Source organism: Solea senegalensis, linkage group LG21 (genome assembly GCF_019176455.1).
Source record: "Solea senegalensis isolate Sse05_10M linkage group LG21, IFAPA_SoseM_1, whole genome shotgun sequence".
Lineage (NCBI taxonomy): Eukaryota > Metazoa > Chordata > Actinopteri > Pleuronectiformes > Soleidae > Solea > Solea senegalensis.
Window position 1 is genome coordinate 12398265 of NC_058040.1, and position 11334 is coordinate 12409598.

The 11334-nt window shown below is 40.6% G+C and overlaps 1 protein-coding gene across 3 annotated transcripts; it reads right to left on the minus strand.

The window, feature by feature from the left end:
* Positions 1-969: 969 nt before the first annotated feature.
* On the minus strand, positions 970-11221 carry si:ch211-282j22.3 (ER degradation-enhancing alpha-mannosidase-like protein 3). Of its 3 annotated transcripts, none has more exons than XM_044012137.1 (21): positions 10906-11216; positions 10328-10793; positions 9843-9888; positions 9306-9406; positions 8727-8766; positions 8499-8611; positions 8018-8171; positions 7771-7905; positions 7539-7644; positions 7235-7332; positions 6965-7090; positions 6760-6843; positions 6558-6641; positions 6256-6380; positions 5956-6151; positions 5639-5793; positions 5427-5544; positions 5051-5224; positions 4772-4937; positions 3796-3987; positions 970-3132 (listed from the first exon to the last, which is right to left on the minus strand). In XM_044012137.1, the coding sequence occupies exons 2-21, from the start codon at positions 10423-10425 to the stop codon at positions 2894-2896; spliced, it is 2550 nt and encodes an 849-aa protein (XP_043868072.1). In that variant the 5' UTR covers positions 10426-10793; positions 10906-11216; the 3' UTR covers positions 970-2893. The 3 variants fall into 3 exon arrangements, with proteins under 3 accessions (XP_043868072.1, XP_043868073.1, XP_043868074.1); XM_044012138.1 differs by having other exon boundaries at positions 11137-11203; XM_044012139.1 differs by lacking the exon at positions 970-3132 and having other exon boundaries at positions 3961-4019; positions 10906-11221.
* Positions 11222-11334: the final 113 nt, after the last annotated feature.

An 11334-nucleotide genomic window follows, 5' to 3' on the forward strand; every position in this document is an offset into this window, starting at 1 on the left:
ACCTTCACTCTTACACAATGACAACTTTAACACCAAATGCAATGTCCACATTAAAACAATATTTTTCAATGAATAATGCTTAGTACTGTGAAGTCAATTTTTCCACAGCACCTGAACGCAGCACTTTCCTGAGAGACAGGGCTCAACACAGGAATCACGTGTGACGTGATGACGTTGAAAAACAGTTTAAAGTGTGATTTGGTGGTTTTTATCAGCCAATAATTGACATATTTATTTCAAATCATATGGCCACTCAGCTGCATAGGTGGATTTGTAATAACCCATTGAATATAATGTGATAAAGGGTTTGGGCTATTTAGGATGAAGCAGGTGCAGTAAAATGATGCCTCAGGAGAGATGGTATGAATACACGTTAAATAAACACACATAATTGCTCTCTATTGTTGTCCATGTTATCCATTAACTCTTTTATTCTTCGCAAACTGCGTCCAAAAGTAAAAGCCAGCTGGTGACGGACAGAGGCTGTTTGCTCAGAACTAGAGATAAAAAAATTATAAAAAACCATATACAACAAACCTGTAGCTGGTCAGCATCAGTTAAAAGCATAGCTCTGTTTGTCTGTCTCTCCGCTGTGAAAACAGACCAACCCTAACATGGTTCATTTGTCCTCCAGGGATTAACTGTTGTTGAGATTTACAGTGCAAAAGAGGGATTTTAATGCACCACGTCACCAGCTTCATCTTTTTCTTTTCAACAGACAACAAGCTGCTGTGATTCACTTTTTTTTCCTGGCATTTTTGCCACTGGTCCCTTCAGCATCACCGCTGTGTCAAAGGACTTTGGCATTTTGTGTGCCGCTTTATGGACACAGTTACCCCCCTCATAGTTCCTCAAATCAAAGAAAAAAGGTATACATAATCAGCCATCTGCTGCCCTGATTTCTAGATTATTTCTTGCTATTACAATGGCAGAGTTAATCCTCAACTGCAGAAAAAAAAGAGGGAAAGGTTTAAAATTGGGATTTGGACTTTATTGACGAGGCTGTCTCTAGCCCCCACCAAACCAGAGTACTGTCATGCATCTGTTTTGGCACAGTTTGAGCTTCAGCCACTGATCAGCCAAAAACCTTAGAAAACAGAGGAAGTAAAAGCTAGTACATTTACATAATGAAGTCCTGAGGTATACGGGTTGGCAGTGCCTCGTAATGGCTAAAGACAAAAAAAAAATCATTAAGAATCAAAATTGAGTTGAGCAGCATCAGGAAAGGTCCAGAGATGCAGAGAAACACAAACTTTGTGTACCACAAAGCAATAAAATTGCAACATATTAGTGAGAATTAAGCAAATTAATATAAAAATCTATTAAATTAGTTGTGCATTTTTTAACTGTTGCATCAAATTACTTTTTACTGACAGTATAATATAATAATATGTGAGTGTGAATGAGGGTAATGGGAGTACTTTTTTTTTTTAATTTAAAAACATTTTAAAACAATGTGCACTATCCAATTGGCCTTAACAGTTCAAACCATGTCAGACATCACTACTGTGTATATGTGTGTGTATATATATACACACACACACACACATATACATATATATATATATATATATATGTAAACGTACATATATACATACACACGCACATACACACTAGCAAACGTACATGCGGAATCGTCCTTTCTGTTGCCACAGATGATCATACCCGTGTTTCAAAGTGCATAGCAGTGGGACTGCAGACCAGCCAGTGACGCTGCATCTGGAGCTAAACAAGGTGTGACTGGACATGTAGACTTCAGTTTCAAGAAAACCAGCATTTCCTGTGGTGTTTTTAAATGACAGTTAATTGTAACTTAATCATGACAACTCACTCACTCACTCATCTTCTACCACTTTATCCTCCACATCACGGGGGCACTGGTGCCAATCTCAGCTGACATAGGGCGAAAGGCGGGGTACACCCTGGACAGGTCGCCAGTCCATCACAGGGCCACATACAGAGACAAACAACCATCCACTCTCACGGTCAATTAGAGTTCCCAATTTGCCTGGGGACTGTGGGATGAAAACAGGGGCCCTGAAAGAAACCCACGCACTTGTCATGATTATACAGGGAAAAAAAAATCAAATCCGAGTTCCCAAAAAAATCAATCTTGATTCTTCACATGATGAAAGACAGGAGGTTATCACACGAGAGCAACGCACCTCAACACCTCAAACACACAACTGATTCATTAAATTGCATTCATTCTTGAAATTCCCTGAATGTGCATACAATTAAAGAGTTACACAAACTTAACAAATTGGCCCCATTTCTCTTAATTAGTCCAACAACGTATTATTATGAGTTCATGGTTACTAACGCCACCTAGTGGTGATATAATTCATTTCTAAAGCATATTTAACAGTACGCGACATGGAAGGTGCAGTCTAAACTGAAAACAAATGACACTGCATTACAAAACATGGCAGAATATGTTTTGTTCCCTATGCATGTTCTCCCGAAATTGAGGTAATATTAAAAATTGTTGCTGATCTACAGTATGTCACTGTCACCATTTAACCTACATACGTTCTGTAGAAATACTACAGGCACAAACCAAGTCATCTCTTCTTACAGTTTTTGGCTATAAACTATCAAGTTCAGTCTCATGAGATTATAAAAACCCCATTATTTCCTGTGCCACACAGAATAAAAGCTACATTTGTCCAACTGTGTTATAAGAACAGAGTCATATTTATGTTAGAGTAGAGTAGAGGCAGGATGTGAGTGTGGCCGTCACTGTGCTCGACTCTCTTCCACTGGCTGTAAACGTGCAGGTTGTACAGTTAGGGCTCCATACAGGGCAGTGAGGGGCTCAGAAGCACACGCCTCTCTGAAACAGACAGGGAATCAGTGATCGGAACCATGGCTGCTTTGCGATCTGCAACGATCAAGGATCAGAGTTTGTGGTATGAGATGAATCGCCTGAACATGACTCAGTCCTGTAAGTCTCTGTTGCCTTTGTGCAGAGCTGCTGCTGCCGTAACGATTGTTCTCCTTCTAATTCTCCTTCCACCTCTTTCTCCAGGACAAACTCCAGCGTGGGGCCCCTGGATGCACCTTCCCCCTGCTCCCCCTCCTCAGCAAGGCGGAGTTTGACGTTAAGGCCAATGTGTTTTCCTATCTTATCTGGACAATGAAGAGAGAGACAATGAAATGCAAAACTTAAAATCAGAGCACAGAAAAAAAATATATAACTGAGAATGAAATATTAAATGCTGAAATCCAGCTATGAGACACCATTTGTTCAGCTAACTGGATCAATAGATGGCTGATCTGGCCTCAGTATCTCCAAATGCACATTCAGTGTCTGAGATGCATTCAGTTACTACAATGTTAGCAAATCCAAGAACTGAACGGCATGCAAAACTATATGCAAAATATTTAGAACACATTATTAAAATGTCTGAGACAATAAGAGTAAGAGAAGGTCAAAATACAACAAACTCCATCCCAGATTAAGAGCTATCCCAGCCAAAAACAAAAGAACTGAGACGTTAGGAGGATTGGTAATTAATGCATCTCTCGATTTCACTCTTTCTGCTTGTGAAATTAATGAAGTGACAGCTTACAAATTACAAGGATTATTCTGGTGATAACTATGATTTGATGCTTTTAACAACTGATGCCTGAATACCTGCTTATTTCTCTGTCAATAGCCCCCATTGTTGTTGAAAATCCATAAATAAAACATGGCTTATTTTTGGTCAATCCAGTATATACTATCATGCTGTCCACCCCAGGAAATTCACAAATATATCCTATGTAAAAACAATACAGAACCCAGCTCACCCTGTCCCATCTGCTTTTCTTTGGGCAGCAGCAGCACGTCCACATTGTGATGTTCCTCCAGGGCGGCTGTGAGCACGGCACCCTCACGGCTGAACAGGAAGACCAAAGCTAGAGTAATGTCTTCAGTGGAGTCTCCATCTCCAACCATCTGGAAGAGGGGCGTTCCCTCGCTATTACTCCCCTCATGATGGTCTGGAAAGAATTATGAGGGAGTATTCAGGAACCTAAGGCATAGGTATGAGGTATGGACACCTTATCAGCACTGCGTTTGCTGAGCATGCTGCCGTTTATGGTTTCTGTGAACCAGACACTCATTCTCACAGATAACATAGCTGAGGGGGAAAAACAGCCCACTAAAATCTATGCCTGCTTAAGTCTACAATACCTAATGAACATTTGCTGGAAACAACAGTTTGTAAACACACTCCCCCGCCAAAGTCCATTAAGAAAAATTGTGATTTTACATTACGCCAAAGAAGGAGATGTTAATCCACGACTGCCTCTATCAGTAAGCTCAAATATGTTTTTATTATTATTGTGACGTTGGTGTGCCTTTATCTGGGCTTACCCACTAAAAAATTTACCAAATAAGGCAGCAACAGACCAGCTGCTACCATGTCCCTGCAAGCTTAAAATGTGGATTTTCTCTATGGACTTTGGTGTGGGAGAGGAAGTAGTTTACCACCTTCAGTTTGCAGCCAGAAAAGACAAACATATTAGGATATATTGCAGACTAAAGCAGGTGTAGATTTTATTATGTAAGCTTTTTGTTGAGATGGTTATATCTTGTTAATCAGCGAAAGTGATGACAAAGCCCCAGGCTGGTTCACTAAACTGGCAGCATGGATGTCAAGTCAATATCAATAACATGTCAACACATCTAAAACAATTTTTTTAATTTCTGTGAGGTCTAGTGACAGTATTTGGAAGTTATTCTTAACTTTGTATTGTGTATTATTAGTAATTAGTTCCTTACCTATAATAATGAGTCCTATGGCTCCGGCCTCCTGCAGCCGACGAGCCTTCACAGCAAACATGCAGTCACCACGCACTGCCAAGGCGATATTGCCGATAATTTCAACTGCATTGTCTATTGGCCCACAGGCAGTGTAGGGGGAGGCTTTCACAATGCTGCCCTTCACCTGTGGCACAATAATTAAGCATCATTTTTACCTCTCTGCCTAAATGTGATTTCGTAACATCATATTGCAACTTTTTCCTGAACTTGGATATCACTGTAACAATGGAAGCTCACCCCGTGCTCCTGTTTTGAGAGGTCCATTCCAAACTTAGAAGGTCCTGCTGTCAGTACTGTCCGACCCAGAAACGGGGGCGATATGAGCTGAACAACATGAGGCGCTACCACTTCTTCCTCTGGTGTGTGGCTTACCTCTGCCACAAGTTTTACCCGGTACACTCCTTTATGGTCCTGAAGAGATTAGAAAACTGGACTGAAAACAATGCATGCTGTAGTTCACGGCCATCATTTTAGTTGACCCACTTTTCATCCTTTGCTAGCGATCCTTTAAAAGCATTTGAAAAAGCTGAATGGGTACTAAATACACAGTACAGCATTGCTAAGAAGATGAATTAATTAAAGCATCAAGTCTTGTTTGAGAGAACAAAACTACCTTTAGACTTCCAGCATTTCCTACTGTGACCTCGGTCAGCGGAGTGAGAGAAATGCCCATGCTTTTCAAAAACTCCACCGGCTCCAAGCCATTATCGTGGAGCGGCAGTTCAATTTCCCTGTAAACACAAGGATTGAAAATCAGAATACAAAGGTCTGGTAGGTTGCAGTGTCAATTTAAAATCTTAATAAGTTTCTTAAGAGTGGACAGACCTGATGGGTAAGGGACGGAACGCTCGTCCCACCCCAGTGAGATACTTGTAGCTGTCGCGGATAGTTTTTGCAAATGAGGGGTTGTTGGGGAACAACGTCTCTGTGCTGGGGCAGGAGTGTGTGAACGGATCTTCTTCTTGAAAAACAGGAACAGTCTGGAATACATGACTCACAGTTAAACATTTTCTCTAGTGACACTCATACAATACAAGAATTTACATGTTAAAAGTGTTCTAACCACATGTAGTATATAGCACTCAATTGGCACTGAAGTAGTAACATTAGACACATTAAACACTGAACTACACCACGTGCACCTGTGTTAGTGATGAATCAAACGCTCTGCCCGTAATGTTGCCATGGCAGGGCGGCTGGGTGGTAGAGAGAGACAGAGGGAGGAGGTGAGCCTCCGTGGTGAAGATGAAATCATCAATGTCGATGGGCAGCTGGCTTTTCTCCGAAAACAGCAGGTAGAGGTACTTAAACATCTCTGCCAGGAAGAAGGAGTCCATCCTACATACACGTCAACATACACATACAAGTCAAGAGTGGGAAAAAAAACAAAAACAACTTTTACTATACAACACCTTCCATACAACATCTCTCTCACTTGATACCTGTCTTCATGCGCCCCTGTGCGGACATCTTGCACAGCGGCAAATCCACAAGGCACCCTGGTGTAGGCGTTGAGCTTTTCCACGATGGACTGTCCCACTCTGAGGTAGTAGGGGTCACCAGTGGCCTGCACAAATCAGAGTATGACTCAGATCAAATGTCTGACATTGTACATTCAGTTTGGTGAGAAAAAGGCATGGTATTTTGACACTATTGCAATAACTTTATCTGATAATCACAATGTTTTGGCTCATTAGTGTACAAACAAGATTGTAACAAGATTACAACCCATCGGCTTCATCACCTTATAGAGGTAGTAGGTACTTTCTGCAAACTCTGGTCTCAATAGATGTTGGCCCCAATGAACTCTGAACTCTGTAGTAAAAGCCTGCAGGGAGATTAAGCAAAGAGAGAGAATTAAATTGTTTTTATATACTGTGCATACAAATCAATACATGTCAATTAAAGATTATTTAAAAAGGAGAAAATTAGTAGATAATAATTACCTCTGGAAGAAACTTGTGCTGCTTGGTGACTTGATAAAGCATCTCATGAGTCTCAATGGCAGGTTTCAGATCTCCTCTTAAAACCTGTGTTGAAAAATTAAATGTCTGAATTATATATTTACCATTTGTCAGCACTTCTTTGCAATCAACCTCTTCAGTCCTACTTTATGTGCTAATAGATGTACATTAATCATCTATATGTGACCTGTAAGCCAGGGAAGAAAGCCAGGAGGGAGTCCATCCAGCTGCGTACGCTCACGGTGGGGTTGTGCATGTGTACATTGAGCAGCAGCGGAGGCTGACTGATGTACTTCATAATGGCACTGTAGTGCTGTTAAAGACAATGACATTTAGATAAGGAAACACTGAAAAGGTTGTTGATTCAAACAATATAAGCTAAATCAATGTGGCAGTGAGAAGCAGAGTACTGAAGATGCAACAAGCAAAGACTTTGATTCAGTGACAGAGAACTTACAATGTTGAACCTCTCCAGAAAAACATTATCTCCAAGAAGAATATAGGCCTTCATCAAATATTCATAGTAAGAGTCAATACCAGCACCGACTCCACTATCTGCAAATACAGAAGTGAGAGGACAGTCAGTTTACTGGAACATGGTTCAGGTGTAGAGCTATTAATATATAAACTAATGTATGTTATGTACGTATATTTTAGAACTATCACAGTTCTGTATCATGCTGAGTGTCGACTGTATTTGTGAAAATGTGTAGTTTTTTAAAAAAATACTTTGTATAAAGAATGTGTTTGAATTGGCTCACCCCTGCGGACCCATTCTCCGTTATGGATATTGATGACAGTCCCCACCAAGTCACTTCCTTTCTGTCGGTTTTCCCAGAGGACATCCATTGCCTTCCTCGCATGTTCCTGTAAAACAGTAAAAATCAATTGCTTATAATAAAAACAATCCTAACCAGAATTTGAATGACCTATGTTTTTGTACTATAATTATAATAATGAAACACACAATGGAGTTGCAGCAGAAGCTAATACCTCAAACACAGTCTCTCCTGACATTCTGCTGAGGGCTGCAAACTCCAAAATCATTGTTCCTGCACAGGCTGTGCAGGTGTCTGATTCAGTGCCTGTGCGTGAAAGGGGATTCAATATTCCATACCGCAAATTCACCTGGTAAAACAAAAAAGTTAAATGAAATATGTTCTTCATAACTATTACTGTAACAATTCAAGCATCGCAGTTGCAATTGCCTAGTAAAGATCCGACACAAAATCCACAGTACCTTTGGGTAGGGAAGGCCACTTGTGGTGTTGAAGGCAGGCAGTAATCGATGGCCCAGCTCTTTGGCCATGTGTAGGAGCTCATCTTGATACCACTGCATCCTGTCCCCACGCTGACGCAGCAGGTCAGCCATTACATGAGCCCCCAAAAGCCCTCTGGTAGAGAATTACATAAGAGAAGAAAGAACAACAAATTAGCAGAACTTTTAAATAATGAGATACAATACTTTAGCAGCACATCCTGTCAAGTAAAATAGTATTTTTCATATTTTGCTTTGTTGTCACTTTTTTTAATACCTACATCCATCTGAAAATTAATGTCAGATTAGGTTAGCACACTACTGCCACCCATTGACCTATCAGCAGCACTGCAACAAGATAAATAGGTGCCCATTTATCTCTCATGACACACAAGTGTGCTGCAGTACTGTGGTTCAAAAACTCTGATACTGTACCAAACTAAATCACAAACGCATTCCATACCCCAAAACCCTGATGTTGGTCTCAAACACAGACACCACCACATCGTTGTCCAGGCGTACATCCCTCACAGTCTTCCTCACTGCATCCTCAAACTCATCAAGCTTGTTTAAAACCTGCTCATACATAAATGGAAACATACGAATACATCAAGGTTAAATGGGGGAGGAAAAAATGTTAACTATGCACTTGGACAAAACAAGAAAACAGACAGAAAAAGCAAATACTTACCACCAGGGTATCAAGGGTGTCAATCAGAGTGAGAGAAAACCTACAGAGCAGGAAGGAGAAGTGTTGTGTTATAGGATGTGTGGCATAGCACAGTGGAGCAGGTGTGCACTTTGCTACTGATCCAGCTGAATTTGTAACTAACATACTTTACCCAAACAGACTAAAATCCATATTTATGTAATATTTGCTTTCTGTTTAATTGTTCCTCTTGTTTTTTTCTCAGTTTAATGATATTGCTCAGTACATAATTTATTGTTGTCTTGTACATTCAAAAGTTTTAATATAGCATCAACGTTGTGCATTCCTGAAAACAATGTCAACGTTAGGATATACTTGTCTGGTTTTTATTATCAGCAAATTAGGAGTTTAAAAAGTAGCACAACTTTAAGAAGAAACAAAAACCAAAACCACTAACTAGACTACAAAAAGAGACTCCTGATAATGGGTTCAGACTGAACTGATGCGAATCGATTCATTTATAAAAAATTGATTGTTTTCTTGAAGACATTTTACTGTTGGTGCTGAGTTCTGCCAACTGGATCTATCTAGGCTCCACATGCCAGCAGATGATGAACATACTTTCCCAGGGAGTCATCTATGTCCCCTCTGTTGGGCTCCAGGCCACGGACTCTCCCCCTGCAGCTTAGAGGCATCAGCTCATCTGCTGGATAGGCATATTTCTGCAATACAAAAAACAGTGACTTCAAGGCAAGTTTCATGTTACAGATGATGGAATGGGGGTCATGTAGGGTTTGAAATTCTCTAGAGAGAAAAAACAAAGCATAAGCTACTGCAGTATTAACATAGCTTGTTGTCTTTGAAACCTAAAAGAACAAATATATTACTTTGTTCTAATAAATTAATTATCACATTTCCCTCCTCTATAACACTATATGGAAAACAGTGTTTTACTTTCTCCTGCTTTTAAATACAAATCACTAAACAAATACCTCACAATCTCTTTGAAAGATGACATATCTGTGCTGCTTCACTTGAAGAAACATTATTTGCTGCTGGCAACCGTTACGCCAGCAGCTGACACTGCAGCTGCAACCAAATCCTGCACCAAACAACTACATGCAAATATAAATGAAGAGGCTGTTATACAAAACTTACCATGTAACTCCCATACGCATGATCAAACATTTCAATTATCTTGTTCCTACGAAAAAAAGGGGGAAATATGAATAAATCAAACGGATAAATTGGGTCGCTAAAATTAACTTGCGTAACATTTTTTCACACTTTTACTTAAAGATCCAGTTTGTAACATTTGTAGGGTTTACTGGCAGACATTAGGTAGGTAGGTTTAAAAAAAAGATGGGTTCCATAGCCTTCACATAAGCCTTTCAGCATTGTTTTATGGAGGTCCCTCATAAACCCTCATTCTAACACACTGGATCTTAAATTATTAAACAAAACATGGACGAAAGAACATTGCGATGAAATGATTTGTTTATCTATATAAAAATACATTTAGTGTTAGAAACATGGCATTATTTTAGTTAGAAATCATGCACATATTTGCTCTTATTGCAATTTACACAGTGAATTAGGTCACAAAGTAGGTGTGTGTAAAGACAGATCACAACAATCTTCACCTGATAACAGTCATCTCCTCCGGTGTCATGCCCTGGCTCTCTTTACATTCCACCCAGCTAAGAAGACAGGTGATCAGTAAGGTCTTCAGTATCGTCATCGTGACCCTGCAAAGTTCGTCTCCTCGTGTACTCTTGCCTCGGGTCAGGCTTTTACGTAGACACAGACGATCCTGTCCTTTGTCCGAAAACACTCAGAGAATCACACAGTCCAACAGCAGGCACAGCTGTCCGCCTTTAAAGCCCCAGTATTGTGCATTCTGGTGGAGAGTCGGCTGTCCTCATCTAGCTACCTCCCAGCTCCATGTCCCATATCACCGCTGTGGTCGTGCTGCAGTCGGTCCTGTGTTGTTACGATCGTCACATGCCACACAAAGCAGAGCAGAGCTGCTGACCGCTATCCATGTTCACTCACGCGAAACCACAGCAGTCAGCTGGTCCTCGGTAAACAACATCTGCTAACGCTAACCTGTAGAAGATAAGAAAGTATATGATATAACACAACTAGGGCTAAAAATACATTCCGTAAATACGGGAATGTGAATAGATTTGAAGATATTAAAAAACATAAATGTAGTTACCAAAGTGATGACAGCGTGCTAACCCCCGCTAGCCATTACAGTGCTACCGCTAGCCAGCTAGCAAGATGCTAGTGAGTTCAACATTGCCTTTTTAACGGCCGGTTAACTGCGATATTAGCTCGATGACGTCAGCTACAACCAGCGCTCGCTGCTAAAACGGTTTGTGTCGCACAACATAGCATTATTCGCTGACACGTCGTCAAAAAAAACACTGCCACAAGACACCACTACCTGTCAATTTTTCCCTACCCGGCAGCGGCAGTAGAGGTAGCTCGAATGTTTCCTCCCCACTAAACAGGGGCAATTTCCGTAGTAGTCAGAAATTGGGTGGCGCTCTGTACTGGCGTCGACTTCACGTTGCAGAAGGGTGTGTGTGGTTCCTATTCATAATGCAACATCAATTTCGGCAAACCTCAATCCTACATTTTC